Source organism: Sander vitreus, chromosome 22 (genome assembly GCF_031162955.1).
Source record: "Sander vitreus isolate 19-12246 chromosome 22, sanVit1, whole genome shotgun sequence".
In the NCBI taxonomy this organism is placed as follows: domain Eukaryota; kingdom Metazoa; phylum Chordata; class Actinopteri; order Perciformes; family Percidae; genus Sander; species Sander vitreus.
Genome location: NC_135876.1, coordinates 19,236,280 through 19,261,722, shown reverse-complemented (window position 1 = coordinate 19,261,722; position 25,443 = coordinate 19,236,280). Strand labels below are relative to the sequence as shown.

The following is a 25,443-nucleotide window of genomic DNA, read 5'->3' as shown; positions in this document are numbered from 1 at the left end:
ACACATAAAGTGTTGGGCAAATTCCTCTTCCTTACACTGCGGCTGGAAATATAGATTGACCTTCTTCTACACTGTTAAATAAACTCAAATACAATATCAAAATATGAATACACTCTGACCCACAACTTCACTGTTTTGGTTCACTCTCACAGCTCTCATAGTGTCAGTTTTGGACATAGCAGGCAGCTATTTTCAATGAAAAAAATAAAAAATAACTCACTGTATGCTATCTGACCAGCACAAAAAGCAGACAGACAAAGTTAGTGACTAGTTTGTGAGTATAAAAGTGCCAGATATCGTTTCCTAAAAGAGTCCTAAAACAGGAAAGCATAGTGAAAATTGGACTTCCATCCAGCACGATTCCTTGCTAACAATTGTTTGGTTACAGATTCACCAGTAGGCAATTTGTTAATTTGTAACAGGGCGGAAGGCCCAATAGAAGCACCCTAGTGATGTGAAGACGGGTTCTTTTTTAGTAACCCGCTATATAAGCTATATTTTAGATAATATTATAGATGCAAGATGAAACTAATCAAAGGGTGAGACTAAGACAAAAAGTCACAATTACAAATCTGTCTGCTACTTCAGCACCACGGACAGCATCATGGATTTATTAATACACAGCACAGTTAGGCTACTGATATTTCAGAGCCATGGTCGGGGCCATAGATTCTAACTTGCACACACCTTATACAGAAAAAAGGATCAATGAGTTAGGCAGACTAAACTTACATATTCAACTAAACAAACCCTCTGCCCCTGCACTATCTCTGCTAATAGGATGTAGGGGGATTGCAGGTCAAAAAGGAGCATGCAATTTGGTCATTTTTGCTAACAAGGGGGATGGCATTACCCGTCAAATCACCTACTGAAATCCATCAACTTAAAAGGTGATAATATCTTAAAGTTTTGTTTACAGCTTGTTTCTACTGCCCTCAAGTGGCCAAGAAAATATGTTATCGTATTATCTATAACATTGAATATTTACGGGTAAATAAGCATCATCAATGATAAAAAAAAAAACAACTAAAAAACATCTTAGCTGTACTCACCTAGAAAAGCTCATTTATTTGTATGTTTTATCAGAGTGCAAGGTTACTTAGCGTCTACAAAAAAATGCTTCCCAACCAATAAAAGACAAACATGAAATTACAGAACCACAGTGAGTACCAAGTGCACTTTGTTAGTGATGATGATGGCTGCGTAAGGGCTTGAAGCAGAGTCTTTAGTTGAAGGATGACCTCTTTACCATTCATACCACCATTCTATTGCCTCTTGTGTAGCTCACTGTTTAGTTTTCATGAGCCAGTTTGAATTGCAATCTGATTTGTCAAAAGAAATGGCAGGACATGTTTTTTATGTTCATTTTATGAGTCAAAATGATGATTGGTGATTAGCAACAGGCTCACTAACTCTAAAATCACACAATCACAATCTGTTCTGCTTTCCTGGAATTTCAGGAAGAAGCCACTAATCTGGCTGGTGCTTATAAAATGGCTGCTTCCTAAATGTACATCATCAGTATTATATTTTAAAGCTGGAAATGCCTAACCTTAGGAGTATGCTGCATTGTGGTGTGTTCAATGAGGGCTAACAATGTCACGGCAGTAATTCACAAATTTTTATACACCTATCAGGTTTTTAATGGCTGCGCAGTACTTGTATATTCTTTGTTAGTTTTTTATGTGGGTCTTAGTGATAAATACATTATAGATCATAACCTCTAAATCAGATGGAATCTTGGAAAAAGTATTTCATTCATCATTCAACTGTTTGCTAAATCCCATCCCCATTCTCTCACAGCACATATATAGTTCAACTGAATTGAGCTAACCGTAGCGCCATTATATGAAGAAGTTCATGGTGGGAATTATTTTTTAAACTACTTTGCTATTTTTGTAAGGGACCATGTACAATATATGTACAACATAAATGTTACCATTTTATGTATTTTACCAGAGTTAGCTAAAGCTCATTTACATGTGTAGATCAATAAGAATACTTATCCTCCAGTCCAGTTATAATGCTGTATTTTAAGGAAAGGATACAATATTCAATTGTTATTGTATATTTTTTGTAAATTTCTAAATTCTATTGCATTGTTATGCTGTATACTTAACAGTATTTTTTTTATGTATTTCTCACTGTCCTATTGTTTTTATTCTGTTTTTTTATTCTTATATGTTAAGTGAGTGTTGTACTTTGAGAGCAAAGATTAACCGGAGTCAAATTCCTTGTTTGTTTGTGCAAACCTGGCCAGTAACGCTGATTCTGATTCTGATTCTGAAAGGAGATTTGGCTGACTTTTTAATGTTTCCAGCTGACTCTTTTTAATATGCATTTGATGACTACATAACGTGCAATTGAGGCTAAAGTTAGCATCCTTCCTCACACTAACAGTGGAACTGCTAGTCGTGATTGGGGCGTTCTTTTATGTAACATGCACAAACTACTGTACTTAGTTCCAATGTGTTTCTTGGCCTTGGTAGTTACTACTTCAGGCTAGTTAGCCAGGCATGCTAAGGATTACATTTTACAGAAACACACTGTTACTTTCATTCCTTACAATTTTGCTCTTGTGCTTTGGTTTTTCAAAAGGATTAAAAGAAGACACCACCCTCCAAACTAGAGGTTTACTCTTAGAGTATTACTCTTACTACAGCCCTGGGGGGTTAGCAAATGGTCAATTGGCAATGTAAAACAGTTTCTTCAGCCAGCTCCATCAACCCAAAACAAAATTCAGCTTGGGCATGAATAGTCTTGATAATAATCGAGTTGCCTCAAGCATGATAAGAAACTATCAACTGTCTTGTAAACGAAGCCACATGTTACCAAACAGCCAGCTTCTGATGAGCAGCAAAACAAGTTTCCAAAGTTTTTGCACAGTATTATTACTTATTAATTTCTTTTTGTGACAATCCCCAAGTCTCATCAAAATGAAAAAAAAGAAGCTTATTAATGGACCAGAGTGTTGAAGGCTCACATGAAATAACTTGCAGGAAATGTATTCTGTAAATCCCAAAATATTAAAGTTGGCATAATCTTTTAACACATTTGCTGTCAGATTTGACACCAGCACACATGATAACAGCCGGGTGGTTTGAACAGACTCACACATGGGCATCATCTCTGTCATCAGTTTGCTTAAATACTTGACACTTGATACTACGTGAGTGTTGTTTCATATTGATTATTATTGTGATGTTAAGGCTTAAATCTCTGTCTTGTTCTTTCTTAATTGTTTGCATACATCACTGGGATCAGTTGTTAATAATAAAGGATTTTAATGTATTAGCATACACATTGTTCACATATCCGTCCGACTCAACCAGTCATCTAATCTTCATCTTCTGAAGAATCTTGCACTTGCAGAGAGCAGATATAAAATATAGGAGCCTGACTTATGGAGCCCTCTCTTTTGGTTAAATCTTCCTTAAAATCCTGCATATTGTACACTTTTGTTTTTTAATGTTTTTTTTCTCTGTTTGCATTGTTTAGGGTCATACCATATATTAAAATACTAGCAATATGGACAATATGTGTGATTATAAGAACATGTTCAACTATTAGAAACATACACTAATAAACTATTGTTATGGTCGGAATCTCAAACAAATCTTAATCTCAATACTCTCAATATCATAATTACGTTCACATCACCAAATTTCACATGAATGATAGGATCAGCCAAACCTTGAGGCATACAACATGTATTTTATTTTTGTAATTTTTTCTATATATATATATATATATATATATATAAATGGGTCTCAAAATCCTTTGAGGCATCTTTTCAATCAACTCACTGCCTGCCAAATGAGAGCCCCCTCTCAAAGACTCTCCAGTGAGCATTGTGGAGCTTTGTGATACGTTTGGCACCGGGTTTGAAAAGAAGAGCTGAATCTATAACCTGTGCAGAGGACAGAGACAATTGACAGAGCGGAATCCTTCACATTGCTGTAATGGGTATAATTACACAAAGAAAAGGGCTGTTAGGTTAAATTACCCGTGATATTCACCATTGGTAATGACAGAAATTCAGAAGGTTAAATGACACCAGGAGCTGAATGACTTTTGACATTAAGGTACTTTTTAAAAAGGGAATTATAGCAGAGCCTTTATGGGAAAATCCAATACCCTACATGTTGGACTTTAGAGATTGGTTTGAAAGGACTTTAAAAAAGACATTTTTTTGAGAGCACCTGTGTCTTTAGAAGCCATTGTAAGACAATGATTTAGTCTAAAAAGCACTGGCCAGATAGTTTCACTTGCAGTTACAGTGATTGCTGAGTGGTGCACCTACTCATACAAGTAACCCCGGCAGGAAAGGAAAAGCTGAATAGACTCAAGCAATTATTTCTTTCCCCTAATATACTAGTCTCTTACCTCTGGGCTTTTCAACTACTTTCCAAGTAGGTTTGTTTATGAAAGTGTAAAGTTTTTCCTTCAGTTAGAACTATACTCTTTGTGGTCTAAACGCTGACCTTCACAGCAAACAGCCCAATTAGTGGATGAGAAGGTAAAGGGGGCTGGACCTGAGCCTTATGCAATTACCTCAAGTCACCCTGCGAGCAGCCACCCACACAACTAATGTAACCATGTAGTGTTTGCCAATAATACTGTATGTGACCATGAAGAAAGAAGAGAGGCAGGCGCTGTATGCACTTTTTTCCACAGTGAGTTACATGAGTCGTGTGATCTGCTCTCTCGTGACTCAACAAAAAGCAGAAAGTCACATCAGACAGCATAATACATGTTAAATAGTTCATATTTAATGGATGCTCTTCTGTATGTGAACTTTAAGGCTAATCAGGAAACAAAATCTATATTTTAAAAAATATGTTGCCATACACGTACCCAAGGGAAGTATGCATTAATTTATATAATTTCATAATGTAAAATAAAAATACACATACTGTACAGTTCACACTGTTATGAACCAATATTCCAAATATAAAACGGATAGGGTTTTATATTAGAAGGATAAGAAGTGAATGATATTACAAATAGTGAAGGAGCCAAGTAGTGCTCAGTTCTATAAGTAGGAACCAATCTTTGCCTGGTTTGAAAGTTTAACAGTTTTTGACAACACACGCTGAGGCAGCTTTTTTGCTGCAGTAGTTACTCGTGGTTCTGGATGTTACTGTTTGTCATCTATTGGGAACATGTTGTGAGTTTAATAGACACTAAGAAATCAACAGAATAAAATAAATGAACCTGGAATGTTTGTCTTGGACTCCGATTCATCAGGCATCCGACTTAAATGACTTAAAGATAAAAACTGTTCCTGTAACTTCTGGGTGGAACATTTGACCAAACAAAGACTGATTCCTACTTAGAGAACGGAGTGCTAATTGGCTTCCACAAATGTTTCAGAAATGTAAATTTCATAGGTCAGTAATACTGTAGGTATTATGCAATGAGTGTAATATTGTCACACTGTAATAACTGTAATAATTTAAGCATGAATCCCATTGTTGCACTCTTCAACAACTTCATAACGTGATAATACTGTGTCTTCAGCTTGCTCCACTGGGTGGACCACAAAAATAAATGAATGCAGCTTTAAAGGTTGGGGAAGGGTCAGGGTTAAGATTGAACAAAACAACAAACCTTTACCTTGGTAGAACAAATAATGCAACCTGCAGCTTCTGGAGTAAAAAGGCAGAATGAGTAGGATTTTCCTAAAAAACTATATAGGCTCATAAAAAAGCATCCCTATCAATAATCACTTATGGCCCACTAAAAGTGTGTATGAATCTGCAGAGACCCTGCCCTCCTCTTGTTGTATTTTCTCTTTCTTTTCTTTTCTGGGTGTCACCCTTTTGGTACTGGGTGTGTTGCCCCCACGTATGTGCAATCACACATCCAAGAGGAAGCTACGGAAATGTCAGATACAGCGCAGGAAAAACACCAAGCAGACAAAGCTCATTCCAAAATGAGAGTGACTCTGGTTGGCTTTCAATCGCTGGCGAGCACGAGTCAGGGAGCGGGCGCTTCTGGTGTCGTTGAGCCAGGAAGGAAGTGGGGTCAACTTTGAATGTTGTGTTTTACAAACCGCAACAGAGAAATCCTACTTATGCTGCCTTTAAGTCACATGCTTTGCACACTTAACATGTTGTCATGTTAATCCCACCTTTGCTGCTCAGAGAGGACAGTCACTATTTCCACAACCACAAGGGTTGCCTGTCAGGAAAAACACAAGTTGTTTTTACCATTCAAACAAATGGCCAATGGTGTAGATTTTATGGTGAGAATAGTCTTGTAAATATTTGCTCTTTCTACAACAGACTAGACATTTTTTCAGGGAGTCAATTTCACTGTTCATCACGTGACAGGGTCAGGACAGGGAACAAAGTCAACAGGAGCGGGTAGGATGGGATTCATTATAACAATAGGTCAGTTTTTATATGCAAAAAACACAACAGGATAAGAGTCATTCTTCCTGGATTGGGATGGGAAAGGATTTCTTTGTGGGAATGGGATTGGGCAGTAGTGATTGTGTCACCTTCTACAACAGATGTATAGCATAGATGGCATTTGATGAATGGCATTTGATTGTTGCATAAGAGTGAGTGTAGGAAGAAACCGCTTGCCCTATGACTTTAAGGCACTGAGACATAGTTTAACATAACCATTTATATTTGACATACAAAGTCAAAAATGTGCTCAAACTCCTTTGTTGCTGTACCATGAAGTAATGTTATCCATGTTGAAAGTTATACACAGAATAAAAAAAAAAAGGGTCCAGATACGCAAGGCACACATGAAATTATTATTGTTACGGTTTGATTTCTATCTTTAAAGGGATACTTCACCGATTTAGCATTAAGCTTTGTATCAGTAGAAACCCGGTAGTATTTTTTAATGACCGTGCTTCCCTCCCTATGTCACCCTGTGAGGGGAGATCTCTGTATTGCGGGTCTGGAAAAAAGCCTCAGGTGACGCAAAATGACGATTTTTGTGTCATCTGAGGCTTTTTTGCCCAGAGGCTATGGACTACAGTCCAACTTCCGCATATTTCAAACCCGCCCATAGGGGGTTGGACTCCGGCATTCTCCGAAATTCCACGACACAAAACGAGTGTCAGCCATCTTGAATCCTCGCGTAGCTTTAGTGGCTTCTCAGCATCAAAACTTTAGATAGATTTATTTATCCCGAAGGAAATTTTAGAACAATAATTATGTGATATTCAAACTACCGCACACGTGTACCAACGGGATACATTGGTACAGATCGGAAATATGCAGGACACTTTATTACAGACGGAATACTCAACACAGCTTCGCCCACCTGCTATGGAGACCAGCGGTGCTGATCGAAGCCTCTGGCCGGTAAAGGGACATCATCAGCCGCGGACGTTGAGCGAGTTTGCGGGTGGAAAACTAACGTTAGCCGGCCATCTGTTCATCCTGCTTTCAAGTGTCCGCTCATTTGACAACAAACTGGACTACATCCAACTTCAATGAAACTCTCAACGCGAGTTCAGAGACTGCTGTGTTTTTGTTGTTGTGGAAACAATTGCTATGGACTATGCAGCTACCGCTCTGTCGCCGGGTAAGACTAGTGGCGGTGAGCTGTGTTAACACGGACTGCCTGACGCAGAAATGGGGGTGCTTGTATCCAACTAACTGCTAACTGCTGGTGGAGTTTGTGACTGTTAAATGCCGACCATTCTACATTACACGCAAATTTGTACCAAGCGCTAATGCTAGTAGCTAGCTATGTGTTAGCTGAACCTTACGGAGCATATCATGTGTACTAAATGTAGCCTGTTTCGTATGTCGTTTTTATATAATGTCATTTTCATATATTTTAATTGTGTAACCAATTGAGCCACGGTGAAACGTGACAATAAAACAGACTAAAGTTGAGTTGACTGTCTCACTGTCTGTCTGTCTGTAACGGTAGGCGTGGCTTGGGGGTAGATGCTAAAGCAGCGAAGCAAGTGCATTCTAGGATTTGGTGTCTTTCATCCACATGAGCCAAAAACACATTTTCTGGCTTTTCTCGGCCTAGAAGCCACCAATTTCTAAAAAAAATTCACATTTCTACTACATAAGTGACCCAATTTAAAGATATATTCATCTTTCCAACGGTGAAATATCCCTTTAAAGGAATTGGTCAACATTTTGTGAAATACACTCCCCTTTTTCGCTGTAAGTAGCATGAGAATGAAATACCACTTACATGTCTGTATGATAAATATGAAGCCACAGCCAGCTGCCAGTTAGCTTAGCTTAGCATAAAGACTGGGAACAGAGGGGAAAAGCCATGAAGAAGAAATTAAGCCTACCAGCACTTCTGAAGCCTTCAAAGAAAGAGTCAGGCTAGCAGTTTCACTCTGTTTCCAGTAGTTATTCTAAGCTAAGCTAAGCTAACATGCTGCTATTGATTACTGTACACACTTTGCTCTACACACATGAGAGTGGTTTCAATCATCTCATCTAACTCTGGACAAGAAAGAGAATAAGCGTATTTTCCAAAATGTTATGTCATTGGAAATGCACTGAACTGGTCTACTAATGCAAAGATTAGAAGAACAGCCATTTAAGGAGAAGAAGAAGAGCCCCTCAGAATACAGTGTCTTCGTCTCCCCCATACCAAGGGGTGAGTTTAACCACGTAGGGTCTGGGATTACAAAGACGTTGCTCAGGTTCAAGCTCCAAAGAAGATGACTCCAGTGAGCTCAGGGACCCTGTGGGAGACCCGGACCCCTCATATGCATAGGTTTTTAGGCAGTCAAATGGGGGAACGTAAGGATCCTGATCTGCCTCTGTCAGCCTGTCCAAAATAAACTGTCTGAAGAGCTCGTCATCCGGACCAATGAGGTGGGATTCTCTGAGGGACATGCGTATGCTGGCCCTGACATCCTCCCTCCGCAGCCTCCTGTCCCTCCTCCTGGGATGGTGGCGCAGTGGTACGGCGGGCTGGCAGAAGTCCAGGCCTGCTCCTCCACCCCCTAGTTCTCCGTAATACAGCACCTTCTGCGACACCGTCTCAGGCAGCTCCAGCTCCTTCACCTCCACCTCCAATCCCTCCTGCTGCTTCCGCCTGTGCCTCCTCACCATCAGCATTAAAATTGACAGCACTGCAGACGCAACACAGCACAAGATCATTACCGTTAAACACCAGGGCATGAGCTTAGTGAGAAAAAAGCATGTAGGGTGCCTGATGGAGCATAGAATGTACTTGTGCACTGGAAATAATAGCAGCCAGATTTGTTTTTCTATAACATGTTGTGGATGCAAAAATCAAAATGAACGCAATATGGGCTATAACTTACCTTTTTTAATTTGAGCTCACGCATTAAGGAAGACTTATTTTATTCGTTCCATGTGACACAGGATGCTAAAAGAGTGTTTATTTTTATTTTGCCGGGGTTTTCACCGGGTATTGTGCTCATCAGACAATGTTAGCATAGCAGGTATTGTCATTAATCTTTCATGTGATGGGCAAAGGGAGGACACGAAGCAGCCGAGGTCATAATAAAGCTCTTCACTATGCAAACCCATCAATGTCCCAGGGTGGCATTGCTACTGATGTATTGCAACCAAAATGGTCATTACCTGACATCATTGCTTTGCAAGCTTTCAGCATTTTAAAAGTGTGTGTTAAAGGCACGCTGATGAGTTTTAAAAAAGGGATTCAAATGAAAGTGCAAATTTGTTAATGAAAAATCCTGCTGTTTAACACACGTTCATATACTTGCCAAAATGATGCGAGGTGGAGCTGCTCTAGCTCAACAGATCCGCTGAAAAAGAATGACTTTTTTACAACAAAATATCAGTGGGGTCTGTCTGTCTGTCTGTCTGTCTGTCCGTCTGTCTGTCTAAGGACTATGCTGACTTTTTGGGAGTTTGATCCTTGGTTACCTTAATATCTCAGGACCATGAGTGAAGTAATCATTGATGTCGAGCATTATTCAAAGTTGTCAATGTTTTCTGTCTTCTGAAAATCCCAGTCTACATCTTCAGTGAAAGCCTTTGTGAAGCCACAGTGCAAAAACAATGTTTTTTTTAAAGATTATTTTAGGCATTTATTTCCACAGGACAGATGAAGACATGAAAGGGTCAAACCCGCGGCCGCTGCGTCGAGGAATAAACCGCTGTATATGTGCACCTGCTCTACCAACTGTACTAACCCAGCCACCACTTCACTATTGTTTAAAGAAAAACTACATTTGAAACATGCCTCTCAGAAAGAGCAATCTTGTTTCACATCTGTCTTGTCAGACTCAATGAGGTCTAGAGAAACTTGAAAAAAGAACAAGATCTTTGGAAATCCTGCAGTAGCCTTTTTATTAGCTGTTTGAAAGATGTGTAAAGATGCCAAACTCCAGAAACAGCACCTCTGGACGATTTCGTGTAAATAGTTTGAAATTATTTTGCCTAGTGTAATTCTATTGGCTTGTACTGTACAATATATGACCAGCCTGCTGTGTTTCTTTTACACTTAAATTGCTTGATTCTGTATTCTCTATACATTTGACATTCAATTACATTTTTTGTTATTTTCTTCCCTTCTTTCTTTAACACGTAAGTCAGGTTTCCATCCAGATGTTTCACAAATTTTAACCACAGAACAGGAAATCTGCAAAATGAAAGAATGCTTGCTTCCATTCACTACAGCTATGTGATTGTTAGATGTTGGTTCATCGAGATAAGTACATAACGCTATTTCTCCAGTCAGAAAACCATTATGCCACTGCAGAATTAGAGGGCCACCCACCAAACGGTGAAAAACAATGTAGAAAACTCAATGGAAAGACATTTCTGTTTGTTCCATCCCCCTTTCCACCCTCTCTGTTGTCTATCAGACCACACGAGACAAGAATTAGCTATAGCACACCTAGCGGTCCTCCCCGCTACACCGTGAGGAGAGCTGACGGCAGCAGCTCAGGAGCACCGGAGACCTTAGCGGCTGGAGCCACTCGAATTCAGCCAGCTGAGGGCAAACTACCGCTTTCAAATCATGACTTTTTCAAAACTCCAGCAGTTCCACTCAGGTTTTTTTAAGTGCAAATTGAAAATGCGCATAAAAACAGATGGATGGAAACGCACCTATAGATGATTTTGATGCCAGATTACTAAGACTTCCAAGAGAACAGACTCCAAAAAAAGCCAGTGTATATATCTGTATTATATCATAGTTTCATATTCTGGCACTGGATGGGATGTGAATACAAAGTAAGATGATGCTTTCTTACCAGTGAGTGTGACAAGGCAGATCAGAAGCCCTAACAAGGTTTGCAGGCTGACCCCCATAGACAAGGCGAGGGCCTCCACCCCCCCGTTGGGACAATGGCCAGCAGGCTGGCAGCTGCACACATTGATGGTCAAAGTGCTGGTGCTGGAGAGTGCTGGAGAGCCGCTGTCCGTCACCACAACAGGCAGGAGGTACTGGGTTCGATCCTTGCGGGTAAAGGTACTCCTGCGTGCCACGATGCCGGCTGTATTGTCTAAAAATGTAAAGAAAGGTGCACTTTTTAATTTGAGTGATGGTATTTTGGGGGAATTCAACTGACACACATAATGTGAATTAAAATACAATCCAAGCTCTCTGAAAGGCCTGAGAACCTTGGAAAATCTGTTTTAGTTTCACCCATAAGACTTCATCAAGGCACCTAACGATAACTCTTTGGGAGTTAAATGAGTCTCGTGGCATTGGGAAATATGTTTTATTAAGTGTGTGATTCATTATTAATTTCCTGGTTGCTGACTGGACCACTGTGTTTGCGTGACCTAACTTTTTCGACGCATACAAACATTCTTTTGCTGCACACACTTTAACAACACGTGTGTTTGATTTTTGCTGCCCATTTTCATTTTAAACTTTGAGAGAGTGTTGACCGCCCACTGACTACAAGGCACTACAAACACTCATTCAATGTACTACTTGAGAAGCAGTCAGCCACAAAAACACAACACTACTGAAGGTTTTCATTCCAAAATGTGGCAAAACACTTACGTGTACATAATGTTCAATCAAATTATTGTAAACATGAAAATAGTTATACCACTGCTCATACAGGTAGTGGATTAGCCGCAGCTCACCGTCATTCTTTCAGCGACTAAATGGCAGGAATAAGGTAAAGGAGTATGGGTCCATCTGGTTTTATGTATTCACTTACAGTATGTCCCACAGCTTAAAGCCCCCAAACTGAAGTAAAAATTTAAATCCAGGATTTTTACTTTAGTATTTCTACACCAGTTATTGCTACTTTACTCAAGTAAATTATCTGAATATTTCTTCCACCAGTGCTAATTGAATAAAACCTTGATTGTCTCTGATAGTGAAGTTTGGATTGATGTGCTTCTCAGGGACCATAGAGAAGTAGAAGTGGTGTCCCTCCACAGGCTCGTCCGGATCAACAGCACTGAGCAGCTGAATGAGCTGAGAGAAACAAAGACACATTTCTGAGAAAATAGAAGCAGATTTCAGATTTTCTTATATGAAGCATTTGTGTTTTCTTGTTCCAGAAAGACAATCTCATTCAGTCGCTGACAATGCTATGGTTCTAATATGGTATAGTGCTGTAAAATAGTCAAATGACTCCTTGTGAGTCCCTTAATGTTTAAAAAAAAAAGTACATTGATGTAATACATTTTGCAATATGAGAACTTTTTCTGTCAGCTTCTTGGAAATTCTCATTGCCACACTGCTATAAATCATGAACATCAGTGCATCATAATATACATACTTCTCCCGCCTGTGTTCCCTCACAGATATATGGCTGGTAATCTCTTGCAAGCCTTGGCACATTGTCGTTTATGTCCAGCACTTTGATGAACACCACCACAGAGGAGGATAAATGGTTCTGCGCTGTAGTAGTGAAGATAGACATTTGCTGGAGTCCACTGGGTGCATGTATCATAAATGCTTTGTAAAAGCTCTGTCAAAATAATACTTAAAAATGATAAATGTTTCTTCTTTTTGAAACGCAACTGTGAAGCAAACAAATGGGTATCGACACTTCACTGCAAACCAAGACGTAATTAACATTATAAAACAGTGAGAAACGCTTCTATGAACATTTTACGGTTTGCATCCCAATCTTTTGAAGTAGGCCTACCACTTTATCGATATCACCTGTCATGTTGAATTTTGTCTTGCATTGCCAGACTTCCACATCTCCAGATGTATGTTCTGGCTACACCATTTCTATTACATCTATTCTGAGATAGGGGGTGAAAAAATGCTCTGGCTCGTTTATATTTCTTTGAACCGATCTCAACGCTAAGCCCCGGATGCGGCGTGGTGCCAGCGTCGCCAGATGTACGATAAGTATCTTATTTGTACGAACATTCTGCCCTCTTTATCATGTACAGCACGATCAATAATGCCAAAAGTGCCAAAAGTGTATGATTATTTGAACATTGTAAAAATAGAAGTTGGTTTTAGTCTGCACTCGCGAGCATAGCTGTCTCTCTCTCCTGCTGCAGCCACCGACATCACGCTCAATTGCAACGGCTGTTGTTCAGGTCTTACAGTGGACTCATATATTTTTTTGATCAATTTGTATATTATTCCAAATTACCCCTCGGGTACTTCTGGTTGGGAATCACTGCTCTAGACTCTAGATTATTTTCATATTTGTCATCAACTCGTTGTTTTGAATATATTCAGGTTTCATGACAGATAAATGTGCCATAAGTTGACCATACAAACAAGATGCTACTGTACAAAACAGGAAATTCTCCTTACTTGTTTCCTTGGCTTCAACAGTCACATTGTGCCAGTTTGTAGTCTCGCGGTCCAAAGCTTTAGCAACAGTTATAGTTCCATTGTTTGGGTCTATTTTGAAAGCTTTTGTGTTATCACTCCTTTTGTCAATTGAATATCTGGAAGAAAAATCACGGAGACACACATTTAGTAGGCAAGGTTGTTTCCTGGGCAAACAAAACATTGTGATACCACAGGGAGATTAATTAGGAAAACTGCTACATTTTTAATCTGTTGACAGCTATCCAACAAAGAGAGCACACACACACACACACACACACACACACACACACACACACACACACACACCCACCCACGCATAGACTAGTGTGACAAAGAAACAGCAACACTGTGAAAACAAAGCATCTCACATAGATGGCATAGACATAGTTCTATATAGTTTTGTTTTTGTTAGTTTAATTGAATACTATTTCAAACTATTTGTCTTCAGTGAGGAAATATAATTTAAAAACCGTGAGACAGGGAACCTTGTAAACATGGAGAAACGTTCTTTCTTGAATTAAATAATAGACAATGTTAAAGGGGCTGCAGCTGCGGTGACAAAAATACACATCATTGTGTCTTGTGTTCTGATAGGGAGTGACAAGTTAGGGCCTGCAATATTTCAATGTAAAAATAAACTTTAAAAAAAACATAAATGTATCATCCACAGACCAAGCAAACAGAATTGTTTTTGAAGGAAATACTGCAGGTATTTGACACAACCGTAGTTTAACACTCATTAATATAAGTTATTATAACATTATGGTGAATTAGGGTAACCAGGAGTGAAAACGCACTGAGTAATGAGTCATTTCTGTGAGCCACGTTACTGATGACAACATGGAAAATAAGCCAATTTGACAAAAGCAAACTTTATCATATTTAGTAGAACTGTGGAAAGCCCTAAAATGTCAGCCTAAATGTATTAATCAATGAGACACCGTCTCCAAAGGGACAGTAACAGACGCTAGGCTGAGGATGATATGCAGCACCTGCCACTCTTAAGCTCAGCTGAGATAGACTACAGGCACCAGTACTGCTACTGTCTCCTCTGCAACGTGCCCAACTTGCAAATTACTGCACATCCCAATTCCATATGCCACCTTCTAGGTGCTTTATTACATTCCCACGTCCTAGCCACGTCGCTTTGTGATAATACCACGGCAATAGATAGAAAAGTCTGTGAGGTATAAAAAAAAAAAAAAATCGTCATGATTTATTCAGCAGGGCTCATTTCCTACGAAAGTAATATGAGATAAATATGACCATGTACAGGGTATCCAGAGATCAAGGGTAAAAATGGATGCACCGAGCCAGTAACACTATTTGAAATGGAATGATTTTTCACCCTGTGGAGGAAGCTGTCTAGGGACGTTCCGCCCCCACCAGCTTGGGTATCTACCTTGTCATTATCATCCTTGCAGTTGGGTGGCAGATGCCATTCTTCCTGTTATAGACGGGCCACATTACCTACCTGATGGGATTGTTGACTGTGTCAGTGTCTCTGCCACTAACACTGCCAACCACAGTTCCCACAGCTGCATTTTCAGGAACTTTCCACTCGTAGACCGCTGAGAGGAAGACAGGCGGCTCGTCCACATCCTCCACAACAATCTTGAGCGTTGTCCTGTCCGTGAACTCCTCCAGAGTCAGAAACCGAGTGTCCACGTGATCATTGACTGCTTCTGCGGCCATTACAAAACGCCTTTTAGTTTCATAGTCCAAAGGCTGTGAAGAAAAGAAATACCTCTTAACAATTCATATTAATACAGTGGCTGTTATAAGCAGAAAACACCTTGTTCATCACCAATTTAGCCAGAGTAAAGAGTAACAGCTTTTCAAATATGCTTTGCCAACTAGTATGTAAGACCGATGATAATTCCCATGGGAGCAGAAAACCACTCAAACGCAATGTTAAAATTGTTTAGTCAATGTCAATAAGCTACCAGCTGTGAGCACGCACTTAAATAATGCTGCGTTTTTGATTAACATTATGATGCCAGTAATAAGAAAACAGCATGCAAACCATTACTGCGTTCCCAAAATGATTCAGAGACAGAGTCAATAATGTTTTTTTTTTATTTCATTATCACAGCATCTAAATTAAAATCTATAAAGGAGAAGCATATTGTTTCCAGTGATGGGATATAACTAAAAGTACATTTACTCAAATACAGTTCCTAAAGGTATAATATGCAGTATTATCCTAAAAAACAATGTACACACACAAATAAACTTCTCAATTATCACTTATGACCCCCTATAAGTGTGTGGCGGTCTCTGTAATCTGCCCTCTGCCTGTATTTTCTCTCTTTTTCTTTTTTTTCTGTGTGCAGGACGTTTATGGGCGTCAGCAAAGAGTGATAGCAACTTTAAATGCTGTGTGTTTACAAACGGTAAGCGATACTGCATATTATACATTTAAGTATAATATTGAGGCATTTCATTTAATGCTACTTTATATGTTTTACTGCACCACATGTATTTGATAGCTTAAAGGAGAATTCCGGTCGATTTCAACCTGTAGCTCTGTTGTTTGGAAATTTGGAGTGCTGTCAGTAGCAAGAAAAACTAAAACAATCGGTGCTGCCTACACCGTGTTATCCCCTGCTAGCGTTAGCACCCAACAGGCTTAAACAGGGCACGTTTTTAACGTATTTTTAGCCTCTAAACATGCTCGAAATGTCATTACAAGTGCATATCCATGTGCAGTGATTCCTTCCGAGGGAACACAGCAAATTTGACTGGAATGTTGGATTGTATGAGTTCGACAATCGACTAGTGTGGACTTGACCGGAAAACAGGAAATAAACAGAGGTATGTGCACTGGCTGGATTGACACAATTTTTATGCCTTTCTGTCACATCTACTGCAGTCAGATTTGCTGTGTTCCCTTGGAAGGAATCACTGCTAACAGTAGCAGGAGGATAACACGGTGTAAGCAGCACCGATTGTTTTCGTTTTTTTTGCTACTGCCAGCACTTCAAATTTCCAAACAACAGAGCTACGTGTTGAAACTGACATGGGTCAAACACAGGACTTTCACCCAGGAGAGCGGGGTTCACGTCCTGCTTGTCACGCTTGCAATAGTTGTTTTTTTCTTTCCTCCGTGTCACAGAACGTATATATATATATTAGCGTCAATAAGAACGTCAAAGGCACCTGACCAAGTGTGAGAACGTGTTGGTTAACTTAATGCATCAATAATTATAATCCAGTAAAATCATATATTATTCTCATATGGGCCATTCTGCATAAACGTACTCTTACTTTTGGTTCTTCAAGTACATTTTTATGTAGATACTTTTGTATGACTCTTTTTCTGTGTGCCAATCTGACAGCCACATTCTGCTTCATGATGTATCATGCACACGTTTAAGGAGCTGATAGGATAACATTTCACTAGAATTGTACCTCGTACGGTTTTATGTGACAAATAAAAATTGATTGATTGGTTGATTGATTGATTGATATTGCTGCCAGGTGTGTTACTGTGTGTGATTGTTGGGTCTACACTGTTGCTGCTGCTGCTGCTTTTGTGTGTGCCAGCTGTCTGTGTATGCGCATTGTGCCAGGATATGTTGCCATGCCCTCTATCAGGTGTAATGTTTTTTTATTTTTTTATTTTGTTCGCGTTGGTGTCTGTAATGTTAATGAAATCCTAAACGCCGGAGATTAAAACGTCTTTGTAAAAATAATAATGTTTCAGAACCTAATGGCCTCTGTGCCCACCCACACTATGGTTGCTGGCTACACTACTGCCCTTGAAACATTAGATTAAAAATGTAAATATATTTAAAAAATCGTATATTAGACAAAGAGATGATGTACTTTATATGTTTTCACCTTGGCTAGCAGAACCACTCCCTCCTGTGTCACTGGGTCTGTTTTGATGACAAAAGTGGAGCTTTCCTCCAGGTCATGTTCCAGACTGTAGGTCATCCTGGCATTGATGCCAGTGTCTCCATCCTGTGCCATAATCCTGCCCACTGTGGTGCCCACAGCTGCATTTTCAGGGACGGCAAAGGTGTACAGGTCTGTAAAAACAAGGATGTTTTAAAAAATTGTTCATGTTGACACCATTAGAGGAATGCAGAATCTGGATGATATGAAATTGGTACTTTTGCAGCGCATAATGATAACTCACTTTTGGAGAAAAACAACAAATAAAAAAAAGTTTCTTTACTCAAACATCGCCTACTAAACTTGACAGTAAGTTGTTAATAGCTAGTCAAGAGAGTCTGCTAGTGTGTAAAGTGATAAGAAGCGAGAACATTGTGGCGGAGGGTCAATTTGTGTGAGTCACAGATAAGTTGTGGCAACTCCACATAATCCCAGCCTAACTCTAATAAGAAGATGAGAAAATGAGATTGTGTCTTTGAGTGACTCTATTTGGATGGCTGCCACAACTGGGAGGAACTCAACAGCAACCAGCTGCTCCTGAAAAAAAAAAAAAGAAATCCCTGCTGATAATAATTACCAATTATGTTACAAAACAGAGGGCACAGTTCAAAGTGAAGTGTGGTCATACAATATTTATAAGGCCCTTTGACTCAACATAGAATCCATTGCATATAGTAGCACCGGCAATGAATGTGAATGTGACATTAATAGTTAAAGGTATCATCCTTGCTGTCTCATTTCTACAAAATTGATTTCTTCCCAGGGCATTCATTTATTGAGGTTTATTGCTGAGAAAGCTAGGTTTGTTTCTAAAGGTCATGACAAATGTCCTTTCATGTGTGAATGATTAAATTCATCCGGTGGGCAATGCATGTGCACGTGCACGCGCAGATGAAAATCCCCATCTCCTTTCCCATCTCGTTCGTTCATTCACTCTCCCTCTTTCTCTCTGTCTCTCTCCCTCTTTCTCTCTGTCTCTCTCTCTCTTTCTCTTTCTCTCTGTCTCTCTCTCTCTCTCTCTCTCTCTCTCTCTCTCTCTCTCTCTCTCTCTCTCTCTCTCTCTCTCTCTCTCTCTCTCTTATTCTTCGACTGTCTCCTTTTTAATTTTGGCTGCCGGCTAAACAACAAGATGTGTGTAGCCGAATGCAGCACAAACCACCCACCCGAACCAGAGAAGTGTGATCAAATAAATGCCTCTTAGGTATAATATTAAACATGTCCTCGCAGTCTGCAATGCTTTGTGCTCTTTCATTGATTCCCAGAGTGTGTATGGCCTGGTGGTTGCATCACTGTGACTCATATGAGTGACTCACGGTGCTGGAATGTGGGTCCATTGTCATTGACATCAGTCAGGCTGATGGTGACAGTGGTGGAGGAGGAGTAACCGCCACTGAGGCCCAGCATATCCTTCACCTGCACCACCACCAGGTACTGTTCTCTGGCCTCGCGGTCCATGTTTGGCCAAGATGTTAAAATAATCCCTGCAAGTGGAGGAGACAGACGAAAAAGAAGTCATCAAGTGTATCTGTGGGTGGTTTTCTATGTTTTTATTATACAAAACCTAAGTAAATGTTGCCTCAAGTAGTTGCACCACAATAAAGTCTGCACATTTTAGATACAAATACATAGAGGGCTTTAAGATGCTTCATCTGTCTGGCCAAAGTGGAGGCTGTGGGCAACAATAAACAGAAGAACAATTTGAATCAAGAGAATTAGATTGACGTGGCAAATTAAAATGCTATTTTTTGCCTTAGAAAAAATCATTTCAACCACTTACTTATCTAATCTTGTGTTTAGATGACGTAGGTTTTCCAGCAGCCCTTAGCAATCCACAATATCAATCAGTCAACAGTGCCAAAAAACAGCTGCTTTTTACAAGGATAACACTAGATAAGATGTATTTATTTGTCAGCAATTTGTCATTGTGTCTTTCAATTCTTTTATGTGTCTTTCTCGAGTCCATTCATTCCTACAGAAAAAGTATAAAAAGGTCGCAAATATGTAGCTTCAATAAAAAAAGGCTAAATAATTTCCTGGAACAGGTGCACACTGTAGTTTTCAGGAAACGTCAACACAAACAGGAGTAAATACTTCATTTGTTGGGGACTATTTCCAGCAGCGTAATGAGTATTTTACATTATAAGGACTACAAAGTGTCTATCTCCTTTGCAATAAAGGAACATGTCACTACAGCATGACAGTTATTGTTGATTTTGTTTAGATGTTCCAAATTGTAATTATATAAGTAATTATTGGTTGGACTGTTGAGGTAAAGCTATGCTAGCGGCAGCTGTCACTTGTTGTCATAGCAACTCCGAACATCCTGGTCTGTAGCCGTCTAAAGCCAGAGTAAAAGACATGCTCTGTTTTTTGTTTATAATTAATGTTTTGTTTTTTATTGACGGAAATACATGTTCTATTTAAAAAGATTTTGTTCATTTAAGCAAAAAATACAATGTTTTATGATATATGAATAATAATGAGGCGTGGTTTACTTTGTAGGCTGTGAACCTGCAAATCTGGGTCACATAACCATGATATATAACAAAATATGTATCCTGGGATTCATTTAAACTTTGTTTAAAAATTAGTTTGACAATTATATTGTTAATCGCAATTATTTCTGAGACAATTAATTGTCCAGCAAAATTTGGAATTGTTACAGTCCTACATGACACTGTGGCTCATTGATAGTTTTTGGACAACAATGGAGCTCTATGACGCAAAGGTATAAGATATAGGCCTATCAGACTTTGGCTACACAGACAATACTTGCTTGTCGGATCAATTCTTTAACAATGAGAAACATTTTACTGTAAATATATCCAGGATTAGCCTTACAGGTTAACTGAAGCCATGAGCAAAACTACAACTCATATCCATTGCTGCCCACTTCTCAACGAATACAGCTGGTTGCCAAAGAAATGTCAGAGTTGCCCTTTTACACATTGCATTCATTGCATTTTTTTGACGTCAATAATGCCCTCCCCCAACTCGTCACAGTTCAGGTCAACAATGTGCGTGGGACGTTCTGCAACTGACCTCTGTATCACCCTACATGCATTGGTATCAGTTGAACCAATTTCCTGTGTAAACACTCAAATTTTTTCCAATGGTCTAAAACAAAGTAGCTAAATGTGTGAACAGTTGTTTTAAGAGATAAAGTTGCCAGGGGAATTTTATATAATAAAATTTTCAAAGTGATAAGTAGTTTATAACTTGTCAAAAGTGACCAGAGGGAGACAGCCAAAGACAAAACAGGCTTCAGTCACAACAGACTGAGACTGGAGACATTTCTGCCTTTTTCTAAGCCCATTAGTTATATAAAGTTAAACATTATTTCTGCACAGCCGAATCTCTAGTGCGCCTCCCAAATAGCCCAAAATGTGGTTGTTGAAAGATTTGTACAGTCTCCACTGATTACGACTAAAGTGAGTAAAGTTCAAACAAAAAGCCGTATCTCCATATCTGTAAGTAGTACCCGTCTTTGGCTCCACAGAGAAGTAGGGCTCCCCCTGCAGGATGGAGTAGATGAGCTTGGCGTTGTTTCCAAACATGGGATCATCAGCATCTGTGGCTGTCACCTGGGCCACTGTGGTCCCTGAGGGAGGAGGGGGGGTTCACACAGTCAGAGTTAGCTCAGGCTGCAGTTCCAGTCGACTGGGAAATAAAGTGATTATGCCATAGTTCCGCAGGGTCTGTCTGTCTGGCTCTGGGGGGGGGGGGGGCAGTGGAAATGGAAGAAGGGAGGGGGGGAGGATTATGGGAGGGATGTTGACAAAGGGGCAAGGAGGCGGTGGGAAAGCAGCGTCGGCCTTTCACAACTCGGGCTGTGCAGGTGTGTGTGACAACCTCTCAAGCCATATAGCTACATCTCTCTCACTATCCACCTGCTGCTCGTTTTCTCTTCATCGCACTCTCATTCAGTTTCACCTCTCTATCTTTCACACTTACTACCCTTTTCTGCACTGACCATATCCTCTCCCTCAGTCCTCTTGTCTATCTCATTCTTTTTTCCCCAGAAAGCCCTCTGTTTTTTTTCTTCACAGGCAGGGATTTACCGCAGCATTTCTTATTTTCAGTCACCCGCACGCCAACCTTCCCCTCTCGCTTTCTCTTTCCGAATCAAATGCATTATGATTTATTAGGAGTGAGATATTATGCTGCAAAAGCAGATTACATAGAAATTGAAATGGTAATGTTTGTGGCATGAAAGGGCAGTGGTTATAATAACGTTATTTAAGAAATTTATCCATAAAGGCATCCAAGCTACGTTTCAGAATCCAATACTTTTAACTTCCTGAATGGGGACAGATGACAGACATTCATATAACATTTAGTTCACTGTCTTCAGTCAAGATTTAAGTTAAGAAAAATTCATTTTAAAAGTATATCCTTAGAAACAATAAAGCCAATAACAAGTTTATATCAATAGATGTTTAACTTTTATTGGTAAAAAAAAACAACTATTCACTTGTTTGTTTCTATGAATAATATTTCAAATAGGCCTACATAATTCTCTGATACCAAACATGAAAAATATAGTTACACACACACATTTGAATCTTGAATAATGCCATAGCTTAGCCTGTTTTGAATATTAGGCTACTACTAAAAAAGTGTATGACAAAATGCATTTAAACAAGCCATGCTAGCATTCTTCGAGGCTGTACTTGGACACGGCTGTGTTTTGAGCTAAATACTAATGTCATGTTAGCTGGCTCACAGGGACTGCTTTAAGGGATTGTTGGACCTTTAGGAAAATACTCTTATTCACTTTCTTGCCAAGAGTTAGATGAAAAGATCAATACCACTTTCACATCTTTACGATAAATTTAGCTGAAGCTAACAGCCAGTTAGCTTAGCTTAGCATACAAACTGGAAACGGGGAAGCAGCTAGACTGTCTCTGTCCAACAAAATATACCTACCAGCACCTCAAAAAATCACTTATAAACACGTTACATCTTGTTTATTTAATCCAAATAACAACTGAAGTGTAGAAATTACATTTCCCCGTTTTATAGTCTATTTCTTGGGTTTTCCTGGGTTGGGAGCAGTAACTTGTTGGAGTCTCCACTGCAGTTGCCTAGCAATGATGATTCTGGGAAGTTACTGCCCCTGAGATATTACGTGGTAATGAGTGAGCTTTAAAGGCTATACTGGTTTCAGATAGCCTATTTACCTTAAAGACATGAGATTGGTATTGATCTGCTGATGTTTAGCAGGTATATAGTTTAGTGTGTTAGCCTGCTAACATTTGCTAAATAGCACAAAACACAAAGTACAGCTGAGGCTGAAAGTCATGGGTTTTGCAGGGTTTTTGTCATAAAGCAAAGTATTGGACATATAATTTTGACCTGATTACAGTGCTAGATTAAAAGACAGGAGGTCACCAACGTTATTATGAATCTACCTGTAGAGAACAGTAATTCCTGTACAAAAATGTCATGACATCTCATCCAACAACTGTCAAAATATTTCAGTCTGAACTAAAGTTGTTGATGAATCAACCAACATTGCCATTTAATGCTAGCATGCCAAATTAACAGCAACATCACTAGTCAAAATCAGTGTTTCTGGGTAATCCACAGACCTTAATGTGAACTGTGACTATTTATTCAGTTTGTAGTTCCAGTAAAAACTGTTTATGGTGAGTGAGGTCTATTGATTATTCTCCTGAGTAACAGGGGCATCGATTTTGGATACAGATGTTGCTGTTGAATTTTTAAAAGTCAGTTTTCCTTGTTGTGAACACCACAAATGGAATTCACCTCCATTGTATTGAGTAAATCTCAGAGACACATATCTTGAAACGTGAGCAGATAAAATCAAACTACCTGCATGGCTAGTTATTGTAGGCTACTGTATTTTGAACCAACCCTTTAAATGTAATTCTACCTGCCTGTACTTTCAATTCTTACTGTTATAACTTTCAACATCTTTCAACATACCCATTGGACACATCTCAGGGATGCTGGACACATACGGTTCGTTCAGGAACTGTGGGACATTGTCATTGATGTCCTGCACCTTGATGATGAACTCTGACTGGGGTTCCTCTGGTTCATTGGACCTCCTATTGATAGCCTGGGCTTGAAGGACGTAAAAGGCTTTTTCCTCTCGGTCGAGCTTCTTCAGTGCCCGAATCTCACCAGAATACTCATCTATCTCAAAGACATCACCGGCACCTTCTCCTGATAATATGTACTTGATGGTAAACTCGCCTCGGTCATAGTCAGATTTGAGCTACAAAAAGAGAAGGGGGTATATGTCAGCTTGATTTTGTCAAACTATTTTTTTCAGAGGTAATCAGAAAACATGCATTTTCAAAGGTAAATAGCGTGTCAAGGACATGGAGGACATTCAATCTGAAGTGGTACCTGGCCAATAACGCGAGGAGTGGGATCTTCCTCGGGGACAAACAGCTGTTTCCAGATCCAGCCTCTCTTCAGGCGACGATGCAGTTGAGTGGACCCCTGGGCCAATTGTTGGGCTTCCAGACCCTGAGTACCTCTCATATCGCTCAGCACCCCGCCAGGAATCATAGAAAAGACCGTAACCATGGCCAAAACACTGGGCATGCTCATTTTTACTGTCCATCCGTGCATTTCCTCTGCACTTCCCATGGTTAGTGGACACAAGATGGAGGTTTCACTGGTCCAGTGTTACCAATTCTTCATTCAACAGCACAGTAATTCATGATCCCGGCAGTGCTGTTTCCCATCTCGTTATGATGTGGTTTGTATGCATGCTCATGTCTCTGAAATAAAAGTTAACAATTTAATTAATGGTGGCACTGAGACATTTCCAGCTGTGCACAGAGATTGCAAAATGAGGAAAATGAAATCTGTAGCAGTGTAGTGTAAACTCCAAAAATCAAGTGTTTAATTTCACACAGCTATAAAAACATATGTGTATGTTTTTAAATCACTGTGTAGGCTGTGTATATCTATCTGGAATTAGAAGCTTCAGCCACTGCAAGTGGTTATAGTGTAAATGCATTGACAGTTAGATAGTATGAAAACATTATTGTACGTTAAGACTAGAAAAGTGCAATATAAATGCAGTCCAGTTACCATCTGTAAAACAGAGTTCCTCCACAAAGAATCATGAAAAAGTACCAGTTTAAATATTGTGTTTACCAGAAATGTGCTCAAAAGTTTCTTGGGAATAAATCATTTGGCATGAAAAAGCATACAAAATGACTAATCGACTAAAGAAATCTTAGTCAACTAAGACCAAAACGACCGATTAGTCGACTAATCAGCTAAGAGAGGGCAGCCCTACTAGAGACTATCTTGCGATGCAATCACACCAGCCGCATACTTAAGGTCATCTGCTAGGGCTGTGTTGGTTGGTTGAGATCCACATATGAGCACTATGATGACAGATAGTCAAAGAGTTCTGTCAAATCCATTGCACAACAACAACTCAGATGTATAACAAATTTCAAGCAAGAAAGCCAGATCAGAATTGCATTTTACAAGACAACAACCCTTTGTCCAAACTCTTTTTTTCTTGCATCCTGCAGTCGTGCACGGGCGTCTGAAAACAGCCCTCTGTTTTGAATTCAGACAAGGCCCTGTATTGTGTTTGACGGGGGGGGAGAAGGGCCTTAACATCATTCCTTAAGCATGACACTGCACTCTGCAGCTGACTAATGAAGACTTCTAATTAGATCAATGTCTCCCCAGACATGAAAAACAGGGACACAGATGCCTCTGACACCCAAACAAACCATGAGTCGAATCGATGCACCAATTATAATGTGCATGAGGGTCAAGAGTGTAAGGACAATGGAAGACAGACAA

The 25,443-nt window shown here is 39.6% G+C and overlaps 1 protein-coding gene across 1 annotated transcript; it reads right to left on the bottom strand.

The window, feature by feature from the left end:
* Window positions 1-4,787: 4,787 nt before the first annotated feature.
* cdh19 (cadherin 19, type 2) lies at window positions 4,788-24,384 on the bottom strand. The gene is made up of 11 exons (XM_078281160.1): window positions 24,013-24,384; window positions 23,584-23,878; window positions 21,113-21,232; window positions 18,945-19,112; window positions 17,575-17,765; window positions 15,203-15,456; window positions 13,708-13,844; window positions 12,704-12,825; window positions 12,279-12,396; window positions 11,210-11,461; window positions 4,788-9,091 (listed from the first exon to the last, which is right to left on the bottom strand). Exons 1-11 carry the CDS (start codon window positions 24,256-24,258, stop codon window positions 8,574-8,576), a joined length of 2,421 nt encoding a protein of 806 aa, XP_078137286.1. The 5' UTR covers window positions 24,259-24,384; the 3' UTR covers window positions 4,788-8,573.
* Window positions 24,385-25,443: the final 1,059 nt, after the last annotated feature.